This window comes from Tenrec ecaudatus, chromosome 6, assembly GCF_050624435.1.
Source record: "Tenrec ecaudatus isolate mTenEca1 chromosome 6, mTenEca1.hap1, whole genome shotgun sequence".
In the NCBI taxonomy this organism is placed as follows: domain Eukaryota; kingdom Metazoa; phylum Chordata; class Mammalia; order Afrosoricida; family Tenrecidae; genus Tenrec; species Tenrec ecaudatus.
Window position 1 is genome coordinate 75,497,653 of NC_134535.1, and position 20,808 is coordinate 75,518,460.

At 55.5% G+C, this 20,808-nt stretch overlaps 1 protein-coding gene across 1 annotated transcript; it reads right to left on the bottom strand.

Moving 5' to 3' along the window:
• Positions 1 to 746: 746 nt before the first annotated feature.
• ERBB3 (erb-b2 receptor tyrosine kinase 3) lies at positions 747 to 20,436 on the bottom strand. Its single transcript, XM_075551504.1, has 28 exons — positions 20,028 to 20,436; positions 16,344 to 16,495; positions 15,471 to 15,657; positions 14,674 to 14,799; positions 14,049 to 14,114; positions 13,799 to 13,917; positions 13,557 to 13,698; positions 12,969 to 13,076; positions 12,758 to 12,878; positions 10,079 to 10,152; positions 9,816 to 9,906; positions 9,179 to 9,384; positions 8,856 to 8,988; positions 8,570 to 8,660; positions 8,227 to 8,381; positions 7,872 to 7,925; positions 6,931 to 7,072; positions 6,279 to 6,398; positions 6,057 to 6,155; positions 5,437 to 5,622; positions 5,138 to 5,293; positions 4,296 to 4,371; positions 3,980 to 4,126; positions 3,785 to 3,882; positions 3,505 to 3,690; positions 3,328 to 3,399; positions 2,705 to 2,999; positions 747 to 2,515 (listed from the first exon to the last, which is right to left on the bottom strand). Exons 1-28 carry the CDS (start codon positions 20,107 to 20,109, stop codon positions 1,992 to 1,994), a joined length of 4,008 nt encoding a protein of 1,335 aa, XP_075407619.1. The 5' UTR covers positions 20,110 to 20,436; the 3' UTR covers positions 747 to 1,991.
• Between the last annotated feature and the right edge of the window lie 372 nt (positions 20,437 to 20,808).

Genomic DNA, 20,808 nt, shown 5'->3' on the forward strand with positions numbered 1-20,808 from the left:
TGGGTACTGTCTACACCCGGCCCAGAGGCGCGCCCTCCTCCACACCCCAGCGGAGGGTGGTGAGACCGGCCCAGCAGGTCCAGTCCAGGCCCTGGTTGCTGGGAGACTGGAGAGGGGCCAACCAGTGTGGGAGGATCCTCCGCCCAGGGAGCCAGGCCTGCCAGGGCGCCCTGACTCAAAAGGATCAGCCCTTTACAGCCTCCCCATCTGGAGGCTGGACGCCCACTGGAGTGAGCTGGCACGATCTAGGGAAGTGCTCGGAGTGTGTGGATCCCTTTACACGTCTGGCATTCCCAACCTTGACCTTTGAAGCACTTCAGATAAGACCAGCCACTTTGCCCAACTTCCTCATGCCTGTTTTTGTTTTCTGCTGTTATTCCCCTTGATTACATAGCTGGGGGTAATGTCACATGGGGCAGAGAGGGACTGTCGCCTCTGACTACCGTTCAGAGGGGCAGAGTAAGAAGGTGGTTAAGCATTGGGCACTGAATCCTAAGGTCAGCGGTTTGAAACCACCAGCTGCCCCACTGGAGGAGGACAGGACTTTCTCCTCCAGTATAGAGCTAGTCTTGGACACCCTTGGGGACAAATTCTAGGGTCCTATAGGGTCACGTCACGTGGGAACTGACTGGAGGACAGAGCTTGTTTTGGCTCACACACGTTTTCTTCATTTGATAGACAGAAAGCTGAAAGACATTGGCATTTTTATTCAGATATGTATAAAAAAAACAAAAAAAAACCCTCTTCAGTGATAAAACAGACATTTCCCGCCAGTTTCCCATCCAAGGGGAGCGAGGTCTAGAGGTGGGTACCTCATGCCTTCCCTATTGACGATAAGGTTCCCACTGGTGGACGAGAATCGCTCCTGAAACCCTTGTGAATCTGCCTTTGGTCAGGGGGTAGATCATTTACAGCCCTTACGGGTATGGGTGTACACCAAAAAAAAGTCCAGTTATTTTTCCTTCGGGCCTCCTCCACTGCCTGAGATGAGGACTCTGGGTGTGGGAGGAGGCTGTAGTTACTGGGATGAGACTTGATTCAGTGCACAAACAAGAAAACAATGCCCTTTTCAAGGGTTACTGACCTTGATCAGTTCTCCTTAACACCTTCAAGAACATGGGAAGCACTAAAAAGCATGTAATACATATAAGAGCAAATGCATGCCATCAGGAAGATTGTGAATCCTGATCTGCCACGTCATAAAAATAGCTGTTTCCTCATTGGTTAAAGCAGGTAACACCCACCTTAAAGAATTATAAAGGAACCCAGGGGGCACAAACCCACCAGGCACTCTGAGGGCTTCTGCCCCTGTAAAGATTTTCAGCCTCAGGCACCCATGGGTGGGGTGGGGGGCAGTTCTCATCTGTCCTATGGGGCCAATCTGAGCTGGAAACTGCGTGAAGGGGAGTTTACAGAATTGTCAAGATTAGGTGAGATAACGTAGGTGAAGTTGAGCATGGTCATGCCTGGCACACAGTGAAAGTGCAATTCATAGTAATCATGAATATCACTCTTCCTTAACCTCTTTGCACCTCAAAATGTTAAGCTTCCCGATCTTTTCAGGGTGTCAGGAATCATAGGCCATCTTTTACTTTCTCCTGCCAGATTCCCTCCCTTCCTCTTCCTCAGGACTGTCTGGGAAACAAAGGCAGACCGAGAGGCCTCTGAGTCCCCAATAAGCCAGAGCCTAAAAGAAAAGAGCAAGAAGAATAATCCTTCATATCTTGAGGGAGCCCCCCTGAGGATGCAGGGGAACCAGATTGGGAAAGCACACAAAATAAGGAAAACTTCCTTTCCTGGGGTTGGGAAAGAAGAGAAAGTGCACAGCTGACTACAAATCAAAATCATCACGTGTCAAAAGTGTTTAAAGCCTCCATAGGTGGAATGGAATGGTCTAGGATGGAGGAGATGAGGGAGAGGGAAGAGGGGTACCCTCTAAAGCCATTAGCTGCCCTCAAATGCTTCCTGAGCAAGTGTCTTGGGAGCAGAGGTTATGTCCTCTGCGCATTGGCCTTGGGGAAGAGCCTGCTATGCCAGTAATCAGGGTTGTCAAAGGCAGAGTCAGTGGCTTCTAAGCTCCGGAGAGTTTTGAGCCGGGTGTAGTGGACATGGGGAGCATGGTTTCCAGGCCCCCGGAAAGCTCTCATCTCTTCATAGCCTTGCTCAGCTGCCGAGCAGGCACCCATAGATGCGTAATCCCCCCCCGGATCTCCTCCACCACGGCGCCGGTTCATGTACTCATAGTCTTCCTCTGGAGTCGTGCCAGCAGTGGGCATGATGGGCATCGGGTGGAGCGGGCAACTCTGGGTGCTGCCCAGGGAGGCACTGAGGTCAGAGCCCACATCCATGTACTCATAGCCCAGCTCCTCGAGGGAGCCTGGCCTAGGGGGACGAGGTGGGCTGTGCCTTCTCCTCCGGTTCATGTACTCGTACTCCTCGTCTTCATCTTCTTCCTCAGTGCCCAGGACAGAGCTGAGGCCCACTGAGGACAGGGTGCCTTCCCGAGATGGAGTACCTGAAGGGTGAGAAGCAAGGGCGAGGATGTGAACATGCTCAGGGTAATAGACACTGGGGAAGGGGGCGAACGCTAGGGAAAACAATTGCGTATGGGAGGGATTTGATCAAGAGACCAAAGGATTAAGAGGAATCGAGATCAAAAGGATCAGAGGAAATTTTGAGGAGAGCCCTAGGAAACATCAGGCACCTTTAAGGTGAGTATCTGGCATGACATAACCATTGACATCCTCTTCCTCCAGCCCCGGTGGGGAGAGCGGGGTGACAGGAGTGAGCAGACTGTGGCGCTGGGAGTGGTAGGCGCTGTCCCCCCGGGGCTGTGGGCTCCGGCTCCGGCTCCGACACATGGACGCCCTTTCCTGGAGCTCAGCCTCAGAGCCCGTGGCGTGGCCCTCCGATGACTCGGATGTCAGGTGTCGCCGAGACACTGGGTGCAGGGAGGCTGGTCGTGGGCACCGTTCACTACCCTCACCCACTGCAGATTCCTAAGGAGGAAACAGAAAAGAATTCGTGGGGACTGAACCAGAGAACAGGGGAGAATAAGAAATGCATTGAGGAGGAGATTGGGCCGGTCAGTGTCCTCCTTTTGGAGGCTCCTGACTAAAGCTCAACCGTTAGTCTCACCCAGGCATAGCTCCTTTGTAACGTGTTTCAACTACCAAATTGTATGGTCAGAGAACTATATGGTCAATAAATCTGCTAAAAACAAAGCTAACGGCAAAAAGAGTGATAGGCGTTCACATTGGCTCTCTCAGTCCTAAGACCCTCTGCCCCTAGCCTTTCAACGGCTCCTTCAAAGGAGGTCGACCTTACCTGGCAAGCCTCCCCCAGATTACTCTGGTTCATGGGCATGTATCCAGATGATGGGCTTCGGAGACTCTGGCTCTGGGGTGAGAGAAGCAAGAGACAGGTCACGCACCACTGAAAGAGAAACCAACTCGTCGTGTGGATGGGCATGCTGGAGTCTTGGGTGATTAGAAGCGCCCTTACCCCACGTGGTCGAGGAAGTGTGCCCAACGGCAAGGTGAGAGCAGAGTCCAGGGTGCTCGCCAGGTTGTCCTCTGCCTCCAAGTCCAGATCCAGGTCTAGTTCTGGCTCCAACTCCACTTCCTCCAGTTCCTTGTTTCTCAGCGCCACAGAGCCCGCCCCAGATGTGAGCCCAGGTCCGCTCTCTCTCTATGGAGGCAGACAGACGGCGGTGAGGGGACACTTGTCCTAGCAAAGCTCCCATTTCTCCAAATCTCTTCGCTAGCTCCGCGTTCCTACTTACCTTTATGACCAGGTAACGAGGTGGGTCTCGGGCCATCCTGGTGAACTCATTGGCTAGTTCTTTAAAGGTAGGGCGGATGTTCTCATCAATCATCCAACCTGAGGATAAAGTATAGCGGGCAGAGCCATAAGGGGGTGAATGGAGTAGGGAGGGAAGTCTAGTTAGGAAATGCCTGGGGATCAGCAGGTAACTCACACTTGACCATGACCATGTAGACATCAATGGTGCAGATCTGGGGCTGTGCCAGTCGCTCCCCCTTCTCCAGCAGGTCTGGTACTTCAGCCAGCCGCAGCCCTGCGTAAGGCTCTGCCCCGAAGGTCATCAGCTCCCAAACGGTCACGCCTGGTCCCAGGAGCAATGAAGTAGTCAGTGATACATAGGTGGGAAGGTGCAGGGAAAGTAGAATCTGATCAGACACACGGAGCCAAAGGGCTCCGAAATTCTAGGAGGGTCTGGGGTGAGGGGGTAGGTGGGTGTGTCTTAACTAGAGGGCATCCAGGTATACACTGACCATAGCTCCAGACGTCACTCTGGTGTGTGTATTTCCCAAAGTGGATACTCTCCAGGGCCATCCACTTAATTGGAGTCTGGGGAATTAAGGAGAAAGGTGTCATCAGTTGATTTCCCACAGATTTTCTTATCATTTTTCTTTTTTTTTTTTTATTTATTTTAACAATTTATTGGGGCTGATACAATTCTTTTCACAGTTCATACATATACATACATCAATTGTATAAAGCACATCTGTACAGTCTTTGCCCTAATCATTTTTTTCTCTTTTCTTCTTTTACATTTTATTAGGGACTCATACAACTCTCACCACAATCCATACATATACATACATCAATTGTATAAAGCACATCCATACATTCCCTGCCCCAATCATTCTCAAGGCACTTGCTCTCCACTTAAGCCCCCTGCATCAGGTCCTCTTTTTTTTTCCCCCCTCCCTCCCCATTCCCCCCTCCCTCATATGCCCTTGGTAATTTACACATCGTTATCTTGTCACATCTTGCCCTATCCGGAGTCTCCCTTCCCCCCTTCTCCGCCGTCATTTTTCTTTTTTTAAAAAACAATTTATTAGGGGCTCATACAACTCTTATCACAGTCCATACATATACATACATAAATTGTATAAAGCACATCTGTACATTCTTTGCCCTAATCATTTTTCAACCCAAGTTCAACCCCCACTTTTTTTTTTTTTTTTTGCTCTGATATGTCCCAGTTCTTCCCCTGGAACACACTACGCAGCCTCTGCTTGCCTCAGCAAGAGACTCCGGACGGGCCCCTAGCTCCACGCTCCCCCCCACCCCCGGTCTCCTGACCCCGTGCTGTGCGTCACCGCCTCACCTTGGCCTCACTGTGTAGGAGCTGCTTATCATCAGGAGGCAGCAGGTCAGCCACCCCGAAATCTGCCACTTGCACCTGGCTGGGTGACTTGAGCAGCACGTTCCGAGCGGCCAGATTCCTGTGCACCATACCATGTTCTTCAAGGTAGTACATACCCTACAGGGGAGGCGATCCACTCAGGCTTAGGGTTGGTCCCCGAGACCAGAATCAGTTCCGACAGCATCGCTCCTGCTTTCAGCCTCCCCACCTGGTCGACAGCCAGGCAGTTGCCCTACAGAACTCCCCCAGGCTTCTCTCACCTTGGCAATCTGTACGCCCCAGTTGAGCAGCAGCTGTGGTCCCAGGGCCCCCCGATGTTGTCTCACATGATCCAGCAGAGAACCCAGAGGCAGATGTTGAGTGACGAGCTGCAGAGATGAGCCTGGGCACAGTCCCAGCAGGCGTACAATGTGGGCATGGTCGAGGCTGCCAATGGCCAACATGTGCTGAGAGAAGGAGGGATCATCCAGTGAACAAACAGGTTTACTTGCGTTCGCTCATAGATGTCTGCACCCCGCCCTGTACCCAAGTAGGGCAGCATTCCTAAGAACACCAACAAGGAGAACATAGAATCTGCTTACCCAGGATCAGCCTCCCACAGAAATGTATCTCATCAGGCGCCCACCCAAAGTCAGTTACGGTTTTTTAATGAAATACTTATTGGGGGCTCTTATACCTCTTTTTTTTTCTTAAAATCATTTTATTAGGGGCTCATGTAACTTATAATCCATACACACATCAATTGTATAAAGCACATTTGTACATTCATTGCTTTCATCATTCTAATAACATTTGCTCTCCACGTGTCAGCTACATTTTACACACACACACACACACACACACACACACACACACACACCGTCCCCCCCTCCCCACTTACATCAGTCACAGCTTGAAAAGACTGCCGTCCACTCTTGTCCTCGATGACTTTAATACAAACTGGAATCTTGATGGATTCACCCTCCGGGATCCACACCCCCTGGAATGTTTGGGGCAGGATTCAGTCTTAAGAGCCTCCTCCTCCCCAGGCCAATCCTTTTCCTCCCTCTTCCTCCCCTTTGCCTGGGGTCCTTTCCGTGGCTTCTGGTGGGCCAGCACTCACCTTGTGCACCGTTCCAAAAACACCGGAACCAAGCACTTTGAGCTTCCGCAGCTCTGTCTCTTTGAAGATTCTGGCCAAGACCTTGTTGGCCTTCTCTCGGGGGTCCAGAGGCTCTATACTCTGAGGAGCACAGAGGGAGGAAGTGGTCAGGAAAGCCCACTCCCAGGTTCCACTTCACCCCTCCCTCTCAGTGGTGTTGAAGGCAGAGCATCTAGAGGACCAGGAGTAAGAAGAGTCTTTAGTCTGGATGGGCCCAACGGTCTACTGAGGAAGAAGAGACCCTGAGGACGGAGGAAGTTGCTTGGGCCACAAGATCACGAGGGCTGGGTTTTCCTCTTCATCAAAAAGGTTGGCAGTAAGGTCTCCTTGGGTGCTTCAAACCATGGTCGTAAGTTTGTCAAAGCCCTGCTGCACACACCCTCCTTTTTCACTCTTCAGCCATTGTCAGGGGGATGCGGTTTCCTCTCTGGATGCTTAAACTGAGGAAGGAAGGGAAAGAGCTTCCCCACAGTCATGCGCCAAATCAGTCGGAGAAACAGGGCCAGAGTGAGCGTTCTTCCTGTTAGGCCATGCTCTTCCTCGAAGGAAGGGAATCAGGTCGTAGAGTGAAAAAATACGTAGGAGACCTTCAAAGATGGAGCTAAGTACTCACTTCACCCCGTTCCAAGTAGCGCCTCATGGCCCTTTTATTCTGTATCCTGCGCCCACGCCAGTAGAGGAAAGTGCCAGCCAGGATCAGTAAAGTCATAGTAAGTCCTACCACCAACGCCAAAGCCATTGCCAAATGGGTTTTACTGTGGGAAAGAGAGAAGCCCAACATTACCCTACAGCAGTGGCTTTCAACCTTCCTAATGCCGCGACCCTTTCATACAGTTCTCCTCATGTGGTGACCCCCCAACCATAACATTATTTTCGTTGTTACTTCGTACCTATAATTTTGCTACTGTTATGAATCGGGCGACCCCTGTGAAAGGGGTCACGACCCACAAGTTGAGAACCGCTGTCCTAGCGCTACCCCTTCCCTACACAAGCCACCTGTACCTGTGAGAAAGGTATGGTGCAGATGCAGGGCAAGAAGTCAAAATTCACACCAACCACAAACACACACAACACACACATGGGAGGAGTGGGCTTCAAAAAGTTCATGGAAAATGGAATTTTAAAATGATGGAATCCTCTCCCCTCCCAAACTTGCTGAAGCATATATATGAAGGCCTATAGGGGGCACAGTGATTAGAGTGTTTGGCTGTTAAACGAAAAGTAGGTAGTTCAAATCCACCAATCTGATTATGTAAGGCTCTCAAGCTGTGGAAACCCTGAGAGAGTTCGACTCTGTACTCCAAGCCCTGGAGTCAGGATTGATGGCGGCGGGCTTTATATGGATGGAACAGCAAGGCCATTTTAGGAAGGGAAGGAACTTGGATCTGTGTGTGTGTATGTGTGTGTGTGTGTGTGTCTGCATTCTTATGCTGCCAGCCAACTGTGTACTTAAGGCCAGAATGAATAGATTCACTCTTCCCAGCAGGTAATTGTCTTCTCCCTAGATCCTCTCACAAATATCCCAATCTTCTAGAATCACCAAGCCCATCATACCTGATCAGCGCCTGTGTTTGGCCTAAGCAATCCTGTAGGTCTGGCCCCTTACACCTGCAAAGGAGAGTCACCCACTTGAATGGGAGCTTAGACAACAGAGAGTCAATTGCCATAACCTTCATATCTGAAAGTTTATTTCAAACCCTATCACATCATCCCAGCCCAGAGCCCAAAGCCCAAGACAGAGCCTACATCTCTTTGCCAGCCCGCCCTTAGAAGAGCTGATTCCAGGTTCCCAAACCATCAGGCGATCATGCTGATAAGTTTCCTTTCAGCCAATCCTTCATTACACAGCTGCGACTGGTTCTTAGGTCACAGTCCTCTGGACCTCTCTCCCCGTCGTCAGATCACTGACCCTTGGGTGCAGTTCTCATGGCAGGGTCGGCATTCATGCTGCGCATCCGGGTACTTGTAGATGGGACCCTTGGCGCCTAGCACTCCATGGGGACAGCTGCTCACACAGTGGGGCCCATCCCGAAAATGGGCACACTTGGTGCAAGCGTCAGAGCCCTGGGTGCAAAAGAGAGGATCAGAGAGAACGGCACCCGCTGGGCAATCCCGTTCCTCCCAGCAAGGCCCCACCCAGTCATTTAACATGACCTAGTCCCCAGTGTGGGCCTTGGCTTTTAGTTATGTCACCCCCATGCTCTGCAGGGCTGCTCTGCCCTCTCTCCGAGACTCTGCTGCCTCTACTGTACCAAGTCATTGCACGTAGCGGTGCCTTCCATGGGCTGGCATTCCGGGTGGCAGGAGAAACATTCAGCCTCACTGGCAAATTCACGAGGCTCCCTGTAGGCAGGAGAGGGTCAGGGGAGAGGATCGTCCCGTCCATGTTCTAACCTTTATGTCCTGACGCCCCAACCACAGGATCGCCACCTTGTCTTTCCCAAGGTGCTCGCAGAAAGGGGGCCAGAGGCTTGCAGGCAGGTGCCACCTGAAGGGCCCCACCCCTCTCCCTCACGATTCTTTCTCCCCTCGCCTTACCCGTTCAGAAGGTTGCAGTGGGTCACGCAGACACCTCCCCGGCTGTAGTTTTGGCAGGACAGGCACTGATCAGGGCCTGGGCCCCAGCAACCCCCGGAGGAGCACAGAGGGTCACATACTTTGCCTTCTGCCACTGCAGAGGAAGCGGTGGATGGAGAGATGATCTGAGCACTCCTAACAAACCTTCTCCTGAATTCCTCTCTATCGCTTCTGAAGCACCCAACCCCACCCCGCAAAGCCCCCCACTTCTCCTTGGTTCCACCCTCAAGGCAGAACTGTCCACCCCCACCCCTCCTTCCCGATGCCCTCTCTCCATCCCTCACCGCACTCTCGGCGGGGCCGGTTGTGCTTGATGTCCAGCCGCTCTTCTGCAGATCCCCGGAGCAACCTGGTCCAGTTGAGGGAGTGGTGATAGCAGAGCTGGCGGTTGGCGCTTATGTAGACACGGCCGGCGCTAATCTCCTTCAGGGACCGAAGGCCCAGAGACGTGATGTTCAAGTTCTTCATGATCAACAAGGAGAAGCCCCGGCTGTGGGTGAGGAGACAGTGAGAGGAAAACTGAGCTCGCAGTGCATCCGTTCTTATCCATCGCGGGCACGCTGGGCTACGCAGGCTCACAGCGAGGGAATCCCCCTCCGTTTGCATTTTCCCACTCAGACTCTGAGACCCAAGGGCCTGCTGTAGGAGACGACTGACGGCCCCGCCCCCCACCACCACCCTGGAGGTGTTCCAACCACAGACTGTGAATCATGCGAGATGCAAGCGTCCTCAGCTTGCTCCTGAGGAGGGGCTGGTGGGTTCGAACTGCCAAGCTTTTGGCTAGCAGCCCAAGACCTAAACCACTGTGCCACTCAGCTTCCTTCAGCACGAGACGGCACCTTGGCTTCCCCTCAAAGCTGCGTAAGCAGCAGGGTTCGCTGCACGGCGCAGTAACGGAGTCCCTCTACAGCCCGGACTCACTTATAGAGGCTTCTGCCTTCAATGGTCGTCAGGTTGGAAAAGACACTGAGGTTGTGCATATGGGAAGGCCAGGACTGGATGTTGAGGTAGCCTGAGGGGGTGGAAGCGATGTATAAGCAGCGAGCCTTGCCCTCCTCCCTCTTGCTCAGATTCTCTCCCGAGGTGCATGGGGCATGATTTTCTCAAGCAATCATGCTTCAGTCCCTGCCGATGCACCTGCTCTCTCTCCCAGCAAGGGTACCCTCCTCCCCCATCCAACTCACCTGTGATCTCCCGTACGGTCCTGAAGACGTTGAGTTTCTCGGGGTCCAAGGCGGGGATCTTGTGCCAGGGGTCTCTGGGGTGAGTGGAGGGAACCAGTGAACAAAGGGGAGGTAGCAAGGAGCACATCTAATGAAATAGCGTAGCTGCTAAATATCATTCTCCGTTGCAGGGACTCAGGGCCCTCCTTGGAGAAAGGGTTGGGGTCTCCAACATCTTGCACCAAAAAAGGAAGCAAGTACTTAAAGAATGAAGGGTACAGACCCCAAGAGTCCATTTAAAGGGGCTCCCACTGGCCAACTCAGGTACAAAAGAATAAGAGATGTAAAGGATTTTTTTGTTAAGTTGCTGTCAAATAGATACCACAAAACTGAATGAAATAGGGGGGAGCGGGGAGGGAGGGGGAAAAAAAAGAGGACCTGATGCAGAGGGCTTAAGTGGAGAGCAAATGCTTTGAGAAGGATTGGGTCAGGAAATGTATGGATGTGCTTTATACAATTGATGTATGTATATGTATGGATTGTGATAAGAGTTGTATGAGCCCCTAATAAAATGTTTAAAAAAAACGGAATGAAATAAATATCCATACACTCAGACATACATATTCAGGGCCATCGAGTCAATGCCAACCATAACAACCCTCCAGGACAGGGTAGAACTGCCCCCAGGGGCTTCCAAGATTGAACTCTTCCTGGGAGTACAGAACGTCACCTCCAGAGCTGCTTGTGGTTCCAAACTGCTGACCGTGTGGTTAGCAGCACAACACATACCCACCGCACCACCAGAGGGCTCCTGACACGTGTACACACACACATTACTAAGAAGGGAGGCTCGTCCAGATATTAGAATGCCAGCCAGTAATGGAGAACAAGCGAATGGGAAAGCCATCATAGTTGCTGACCCAGGCAAACCTCACTTCACAAGATAATGGATTCATTTGAGAGAGAAAATTAATGGCTTTGTAGTAGAAAAACCTGGCACACCATTGCTTAACCAAGCAGCAGGAGGTCGCCAGGGCCAGGCCAGACTGACGTCGGGTGCCTCCTCGATGGAGCACTAAGAACAGATGCGCTGTGGCCACCAATGATGTAGAACCAGCTCTGAGCACGCGGAAACATCAGGCAAAACCAAACTCAGGAATGCCACCAAGCACCTGGCCTGTGCAGTTCAAAACCGCCGACCGCAGGGAAGACAGACAAACCCTGAGAAACATTTCCAGATGGAAAAAAGAAACAGTCACGCCCACCCCACTGCGGTCCATGGACTCCGGCCTAGGACGGGGTAAAACCGCCCCATAGTGTCCAGGGCTGTCCGTGATCACCAGGGGGCAGATGCCGCGTCTCCCTCCTTAGGATGGCTGGTGGGTTCGACTCACCGACCTTTTCTGTGGGTCTCGGAGCACTTAGACCGCTGCACCATGAGTGCAACAAGAGAGACCACAGACACGGGGCAATTGAGTTCCTTTTACCAGGAAGCACATCAGTGGAAGAGTTGGGGACATCGGAGTTAAGCTTGTGGTCTAGGTGACATGGTAAGTCACGCTGGCTGTCTGAGGTAAGCGATTCTACTGTGTTTATGTCCTTCTTTGGGAATGCATACCGGAAAATCACAGGGATAATAAGGTTTCTAGAAGGAAGAGAAGCCAGCATATGAGGACACCTACCCTCAAGCTGTTGACAAAAACACTAGCATGCATACCACACACACATATGTATATGCACGCACGTGTGTGTGAGGGGGGCTTTAAAAAGTTTGTGGGAAATGGAATGATAAGGCAGTGGACCTTTTGAAGGTCTCTTCCACAGGTGAGGGTCTCCTCTGCTTTACCTACACATGGCAGTGACACCCACCCAATGGTGCTGTGTAAGAAAGGCCTGGTGATGCATTTCCATTAAGATTACAGCCAAGGAAACACTACACAGCAGTCCTACTTTCTAACACCTAGGATTCCCATGAGTCAAAATCCACCCCCTGGCAAGGAGCTTGGCGTGGAGGGCGTGGGAGCAGGAGAGAATGGAAGTGAGAGAGAGGGAAAAGGGGCTGGGGGAAGGGAAAGAGTTGGAGAAACAATAAAAAGCAAATGTATATGTTGGGGGGAAATGGCGAGCTAATAACAAATGAGTGCAAGAAAATGCTCTAAAATTGATTGTGGTGACGATTGTACAATTCTTAAGATGGATCAACTATTGAATTGTATCATTTGTGAATTATACGCCAATGAAACTGTTATGGTAAAAAAACAAATCTATAACATTAAATGTTGGGCAACTGAGGAAGAGGGAAAGCTTCAATCCATTCTTGCAAATTTTATGCAGACTGAGGACGATGATGACAAAACAGACTAACCGTGTCCTGGCTCTTTGGACCACCCCCCCCTCGAGCTCAACCCGGGAAGATAGCAGGAAGAAGGTGAGGACAGGCAGATCATGATCAACAGTTTAAAACAAAATAAAAAAGAACATCCTGTCACAGGATCCCCAGGGATGTCCCCAAGGGCATTGACACCTTGGGTGAGAGAGAGGTAGCATGTGGCATTATCTCAAGGTCTTTGCAGCCTGTAGGGTTTCATGACTTGGGCGCCTCACCAGCCCCACATATGAAGGGGGGAGCATGGCAGCTGACTGTGAGCAGGTGGTGGGGAGGGAGGGGGCTCGGAGGAAGAAGAGGAGCTGAATTCTAACCCATTGAGGCCTGTGATGAGGAAGTCCAGGTTGCCGAGGATCTTGGTGCAGTTCACAAACGTATCGATGTTGCTCGAGTCCACGGTCTGGTAGCGGCTCCCGGAGCCTGTCCCCTCGCAGGCTGCAAGCAGAAAGGAGAGGTAGCCGGCGCCCAGAGCGGCTCTGGAGGCCAGGGCGGCCCTTGCCCAACATCTTCCCAGTGCCTGCTCACCTTTGGGACACAAGCCCCCGCAAGGCTCACACATCTTGAGACTGTCATCTTCCTTCTTGTCTGCTGGACAAGCTCTGACACAAGACGTCTGATCTACCACAAAGTTATCTGGGAAAGAGGAGGGCACAGTGAGAGGTGAGGAATACTGCCAGTCAAACCTCGTTCCCAAGCCCTGGCTCCCGCTGCACCTCTCCCTACACTGGACGCTCCTGGAGCCGGGCAGGAGCGAGGGGCGCTCACTGGGGGTGACCCACAGGCCTTCTCAGCCACAATGAGCAAACGTTCTACCATCCCGGCTCATAGCGACCCTAGAGAAGGCTGCTTTCTTTTTTGATAGAGGTTTCTGATGCTGTAAATCTCTGTGGAACAGACAGCCGGGATTCCATTTTCTGTGGATGAGTGGGGGCGACTGATCTGCTGAGGGTGAGCTTGCTGTCCAAGGCCTGGCTCGCAGCCCACGAAGGTCCCTTCCTGGCCTTCAAGGCTTCTCCTACAGTCTTCTCAACATGAAGGGTCCTCTACGGTGCCACCCAGAGGGCTCCTTCCAGCCCGGGACCCACTCCAGCAGGCTCCCCGGCAGCCACTCACGGGGACAGCTGGCCACACAGACGCTTCCGTACTGATACTTGGTGAAGGGGTTGGGCTCCAGCTGGAACGTGAGCTTGTTGTACACGAGGGGCTGCGGGCACTGAAGCACACACGCGCCGCTGTCGTTGAAGTGCAGGCAGGCCTGGGGACACGGGGACGCAGCGCGGTTACCTCTGCACCCCGTTACCTCTGCACCCCGGCCTCCTCCCTCCCGGCCGGCCCCAGGCTGGTCCAATACGTACGAAGCAGTCTGTGTCCTGAGGGCCCGAGCAGCCGCCCGCACACTCATCATGGCAGCACTGGTTGGGGTTGGGCCCAAAGCAGTGCCCATTGCACTGGGGGGCACAGATAGTCTTGGTCACTGGGGAGAGAGGGGGGGCTTAGGACTGCTTTCTCAGAGCCTTGCAAGCTCTTCCTCACACCAGGGCCGGCCCAGGCCGGGGAGGCAGGATAGGCAAGTCTGAAGACTCCAGAAGAAGGAAGAGAACCCACATGTCTGGCAGTCTTCTGGTCCTGGGCCCCAGCACCGTCCCTGGCAGGCCTCATGACAAGGGGGACCTGGTTGGAACGAGAACAACACGAGGCCCATCAGGGCTCCGAGAGGCTTCCTCGAGCCCACAGTCTGATGGCAGCACACAGGCACCCGGGTCCCACACACTGTGCCTGCCGAGGACAACAGGGCTGGTGGCAAGTGAGCCTGTCAACAAGGGTGGAGTCGTGCCTCCACACCACCCACTGGGCAGCCGAAAGGAGGAACTGGGGCACAGGCCAGCCTCAGCCCCAGGCCCAACCCAGGCACTTGGTTCCTCCTTGGGAAATGCAACCAGCAGGAATAGATGTGCGTGTGTGCGTGCGTGTGTGCGTGAGGATGAGCAGGAAGCAGCAGGCTGGCCGGGTGGGTGTGGGCAGCTTCCAGAGAACAAGGAGCCTGTCGCCATGGAGGGAAGGAAGGTAGAGCCCTGGGTCTTGACACGGGGCTTCGGTGGCTTGGGGGCGGGGGGGAGGGCACTGATCGGGTCAGCCCTAAAGGACCCATAGGTGTAGCGGGGCAGAGCAGGAAACAGGGGTGGACTGCGGGGTGGTGAGGGCCAGACGCCGTCTCCGGCCCGGTACTCACAGTTCTTGCTGTTCTCCTTCACCACTATCTCAGCGTCTCGGTTCCTCACGATGTCCTTCCAGTCAATGGTGTCCATGTGACAGAGTTTCTCGTTCCTCTCGATGTAAACACCTCCCGATAGGATTTCTGAAGGGGGGCGGGGGGGGGGAGAAGTGACAGGGTGAAGGGCTACAGCAGGTCCCCCCCTCTTCCCAATCCCCACACCAGTCCAAAGGACACCTGGAACTCGGCAGTAGGGGACAAGGGGAGCGACCAATGTGTCCAGTAAAACGCAAGCTCCACAGAAGATTCACATGAGAGAGCAGAGGAGGGGCCGGGCCCAAACAAGTGCTGTCTCCGCCAACACCTGTCTAGAGCCGGTTAGGCCAGTGGGGGAGGGGACGAGGGAGAAGATCTCTGACTCAGGCCTGCCCCCACCCCCCACTTCCCACCCCCTCACTGTCCTGCATGGGCGTGCATTCCAACTGCGGGGGACAAGATGGGCAGGTGATATTTAACTCCAGCTAGGGGCCTGTGGGGGAGGGAGTAATGCTAGGATAGCTCCGGAAGAGAGAGAGAGGTCCTGACATTCTGCTCTCGGAAGTTAGAGGAATGGGCCCGATCTAACTCAACTCCAGCCTCCCCAAGACACAAAGCGCCCTCCCTAGTCTAGGGCAGATGACCCCACCTTCCCTTCTGGGAGGCTCGCCACTGCTTCAGGGCTGGGGGACCACCGAGGTCAAGGTGGTGGGCACCCAGGAATGGGTCCCGAAGGCCTTGTCCGCAGGCTAGCCCAAAGGGTGAGGCCAGAAACTGACCGGTGAGCTGAGTGAAATGGAGCTGGCGCAGAGCATGGCTGGAGTTGGTGTTGTAGTTCAACATGACAAAGACGGCGAACTTCCCGTCATACACCTGGGTCCCCCGCACCACTCGCAGGTTGGGCAGCGGCAGTGTGGAGAACTCATTCATGGCCACGAGCACGTAGCCCGTCACCTCTCGGATCCACTGTGAGGGGAGGGAGGAGGGCATGTCCAAAGACGCCCCGAGCCCCTCCTACCCCCCAAGGCACTAAGGAACATGCCCCCCACTCCCCGCCCTTTCCCTCTCCCCCCACACAACTGCCGCCCAGTGAGGGGAACTCACAGCAACCCCCCACCACAGAGCAGCACTTCCTAGATTTCCAAGCATGCACATTTCTAAAGGAGCAGACCGGCTCATCTTTCCTCTACGGGGTGGCTGGTGAGGCCGAAAACCTCATCGTGGCGTGAGTAGTTTGTGGGCTTCGCCACCATGCCACCGGGGCCACTTCGGGAATCCTCAACTCCTCTAATTGGACACAAGCCCTTTGTCACACCCCGTGAGTGAAGACAGGCCGCAGAGACGGCCAGGGACTCCATTCCTGTCTTTATCGTCAGATCTCCCTTGCTTAGCCCCTTGCTCCTCTCTCCAGATGCTCCTGGCCGGCGGGTGCCTCAGCACGAATGCCAATTACAGAACATCGCCTAACCCCTGCCCCTGCCTCATGGCGGCCAGCACCTGCATATCCACTATCCCCCCCCCCCCCCATGGGAGATTCTATCTTAGAAACGACAGCATCGGTCATAGGACGACTGAGTTCAGTTACAGAAGGGTAGGCCTGCAGGATGGGAGAACACCAAGGGGATGCTGGGGCAGGGTGGGCTCGCTCTCACCTGCAGGAAGGAGAGGTCGGCGCTGTGCCCCGTGAGCACGATCTCCAGGTTGCCCATCACCACCTCACACCTGTTGTAGAGCTTGAACAAGGTTTGGTATTGGTTCTCGGAGTCGCCAGTCACACTCAGCCCATTCAGGGTCCCCGGACACACTGGTCAAAGGGAAGGGGAGAGCGGGGTGAGGGCACTGCATGCAAGGCCTCAGCCCCATTCCCCATTCATTGCCCTCTCTTTTTCCAGAACACTCCACGGAATCCGATGTGACCCAACTCTAACCCTAGAGATGGACAATGCCAAAGGCATGCCACCGCGGCCGAGGCAACTCCCACTGCGGGCAGCCACTCCATTATCGAGGATGACCGCCCTTTTTCTTCCTTCGGTGGCTTCCAACCATCAAGCTTTCCTCAGAGGGGAGCACAAGCGGGGGGGGGGGGGGGGGAGGCAGGCAGGAAGGCCAATAGGAGGTGGCGCGCCTAAGCTTCCTCTCAGACTCTCCCAGACAGAGAGGGGAGAAGACTTCTCTTTGTTTCTGCAGTCATCCCTCTGTGCCTCTTTGGGGCAGAACTTTGGGCACCAAGGGGTTAATCAAGAAGGCTGAAGTGTCCCTCCCCCCCCACCCCCAAGAAGGGAGAAGTTAGACCAGGACAGAAATTTGTTACTCCCCTCCTTTCCACCCCCCTCTCCTCTCCACAGAGCACTTACTTCTCCATGCCCCCCCCATCCTGCCTCTCTCTAGGTCCCAGAATAAATATCTCTTTGGGGCTAACACACAGCCCCTATTGTGTCTACCAAGGGTGGGATGGGGGCAGAGCCTGGGGCCACCGTCCAGCCCACAATGAAGCAATTCTGTCCAGCAGGAGGGGGCTGCCCCACCCTGTCCCCAGACTCCTCTGGCTCAGCAGCACCCCCTTGCCACCCTGAAGCCTTGGGTTCAGAGGGGTGACCTCAGTAGTGAGGGGGGCACGCTGGTAAGGGGTCAATGGGAGCTTTGTCTTTGAAGCTGGAAGATAAGGAGCTGGTTTCCTATACCCCCACCCCCAACCTCTTCCTCAATAACTCCCTGCGCCCTCGCTGCCCCTCCTGGACCCTCCGCAGCCCCCCAGCCTCACACGTTTCTGCCCTAAGCTCTTTCAGCAAAGACAGAGGAGCCTCGGCCTCTGTCGGGGAAATCCACCCGATTCGATTTCCCTGCCTGAAGGGTCCATGAACCGGCCTCCTGGACAAGGCAACGCAGCCTCCCACCAAGTAGGGGGAGTCGAGGTTAGCGGTCCAGGGACCCTATTCCTTTGGGGGATTCCCTTGCCCTGTACATATGGAGCACTAAGGGGGACTCCTGGATCTTTCATCTGACTGCACAGGAGGGGGGAGAGAAGGAGAGAGAGAGAGAGAGAGAGAGAGAGAGAGAGAGAGAGAGAGAGACACACACACACACACACACACACGCAGAAACCACCTGTTCCAACCACCCTTCCCTGAGGCGGTGTCAGCTCCCAGAGAGGCACAACTGAGAATGAAGGAAGATTGGCAAGGTCCCAGCCTCTCCTCCTAAATCCACCCAATTTCTGACCAAAGGACCCCTCGGGGCTTCCCCTAGCTTATCTCTCTCCTTATTGTAGGTGGGGGACTCAGCCAAGAAGAGTAAAGAGGCCAGGAACCCCCAGGGGAGCCTGGGGACCTCAGGGTCCTTGAGCTGAATGAAAGAGACTAGGAAGGTTAGTCATTTCTGAAACAGCCCCACCCCAACCCCCTTCCTGGCAAGACACCCCTGCTTCCAAGCCTAGGCGCCACTCCTTCTCCCCAGATAAGGGAGGAGCCAAGATCTCCACATAGGAAGTGCTGGGTTACGTGTGTGTACACACGCTCACCCTCCCTCACACAAACGTGAGAGAAAGAGAAAGACAGAACGAGAGAGGAGAGAGGAGAGAGGGAGAGAGAGAGAAAAAGAGAGAGAGAGAGAGAGAGAGAGAGAGAGAGAAAGTCTGTGTGTGCTTGGAAGGGCAGGGTTAAAGGTCGATGGGTCCCTGCCAGCCGAAGGTAAAGTCCACATTACACAAACAGGGAGCGCAGGGCCTGGCCAGGGCCAGACAGTGAACATCTTTGGGTAGGAGCCAGGCGGCCAGGGGAGAGGAGGGGAGCCAGCGGTGGGCGGGTAGGAATTTTTAAAAACTTCCTGGCTGTCCTGAGGACCAAAGCCAGGAGAAGGGTAGTATCATTGGCCCTCTTTTGGTTCAGCAAACAGAGTGGGGCAAAATGAGGCTCTCTAGCCCTACCTCCTCAACCCAGGGCCTCCCCTTTTCCATCCTCAATCTGGGCCTCCCCTTCAACAACCTCCACCCCCATCACAGCGGGACAAAGGGGCTATAGAAGAACTGAGACAGGGCCGGATGCCCAAAGGCTGCAGAACCCAGATAAAGGGTAAAGGGACCCAACTGCAGCCCTCCTGGCTGCCCCAGGGAAGGGGCCAGAGTCTTATGCCCCTGAGCCCCCAGTTGAAGAATCCAGGGGTCTGGATGGATCAGGGGTGCAGTCACTTCACTCCTCCCTCCAACTCCAGTCCCCAGACCCCCACCCGGCACCAGCTGGGAGTGTTCATATCTCAAGATCCCAGGGGCTAAATTTAGGCCCAGCAACTGTGGGGGAAGCACAGGTGTCCCCACTGCCACCCTTGGGAAGGGGCCCTGCCTGGGCCACACTGCAGGCGGGGATCGGAGAGGGGAACAACAGGGCTCTTCCAGTTCCAGCACCCACAGGCGTTCATGGTCCCAGAGGTGCCCCCAAAAGGGGTCAGATGCCATGGGGGGTAGGGAGGGAAGGGATAGAGAAGGGCAATCCGGGAGCCTTCTCTCCTGGAGTCCAAGAAACAGAACTGACTGAGGAGCCAGCCTGGATCAGGCTCTCCAGGACAGCAGGCGCAGGAGGTGGAAGGGATGCCCACTGGGCCCCAAGTTGGGCAGAGAACAGGTAAAATAAGCAATAGAGGCTGGAAGCCCTGGCTGAGAGCAGATGCTTCCCACAGTGAACTTGTGAAAGGCATGTCTTCTCCAAAGAGGCAGCTCCAGTGCGGGGCTGCCAGCTTGGTGACTGGGAAGGCAGGGGCACAGGCAGGCTCAGGAGGGCCTCTCCCCATGGTGTCACCTGGACTTGGCCCTCTGGCCAATCTCAGCCCTCCCCAGGGCAGGGCCCCTCGCGGAAGGGGAGGCGCAGCTCCTGTTTTCCAAGCGGACAACAACAACGACTCCCACCTGGCCTCCCCACCCCCAGTCCTCCCGTAGCTCCGCCCTGCAGCCCGCCCGCGAAACTGGACTTTGATGAAACGGGGGTGGGGGTGGGGGGACAGGTGGGGAGGGGGAGGGACAGGTGATGGGAATGGGGGTGGGGTGGGAGTGGGATAGGGGGTGGGGGTACCGGGGGGTGGAAGTGGGTGAGTAGGGAGGCGAGTAGGGGGGCTCTCTAGACGCCACGATCTCCACCTCCAACCCCCTTCTCCCGCTCTCACATTGGGGTCCTCTCGCAGCAGGACACAGCAGCACCAGCAGGGGAAGAGCTCGGCGGGACGCGCTGGGGAGAAGAGGGGCCAGCACGCCCGGCCCGGCCCGGCCCCGCGGAGAACCCAAGTCTGGCGGGAGACTGGGCGCCCAGCACCCTCGGCGGCTCTGCGCGCGGTTCCGGCTCCCCGGAGCTTACCTGTCTGCGAGCTGCCCACCTCGGAGCCCCGGGCCAGGCCGAGAAGCAAGCCCAGCACCTGCAGAGCCCCGCGGGCCCTCATGACTCTCGCCGAGGCTGAGGGGCGCCCAGCCGGGTCCGGCCCGGGGGTCCCGGGCTAGAGCATCGAAGTCGGCGGTCACCTGAGCGCCGAGAGAAGTTGCAGCGGCGGCGGCGGCGGCGGCAACAGATTACCACCGACCCGGAGTGGAGGCGGGTGGCAGAGGAGGAGTGTGTGTCGGAGAGGGGCGGAGGAGAGGGTGCGCAGGGGAGGGGTGAGTCACAGCCGCGCCCCCTTCCCGGGGAAAGTTGGTAGCGCCTCGGACTGCGCGCCCCAAGCGCGCCCCGCCAACGCAGGGACCCCTTCTACTTCCCAGGCCAGCCGAAGAGGGATTTCACCCCAACTTTCCTGGCGGAGCCCGGCGGGAGGCGGTCCAGGCCCCCCGCCCCGCCGCCCGCTGGAAAGGTGACCGGGGCGGGGAGAGCGCGGACGCCCGGCCCCCCAGGCTGGCCGCGCCCACGCGCCCAATCGCCCCGCTGCCCCAGCCGGTTGGGTGACTGCAGCAGTTTCTCCGAGGGCTGGGGTGCGTGCCCGGGTGTCTCGGGGGGAGGCTGCCGTTCCCCCGCGTCGCCGGCTCCGAGCCCCGCAGCTCCCCGCCCCCTGCCCGGGAACCCGAGCCCCGAGGCCGCGTGAAATCGCACTGTCTCCGGCCGCTTCCTCCGGCAGCCGCGGCGCCGGCCGGCCGGCCTCTCCCGGGACCGG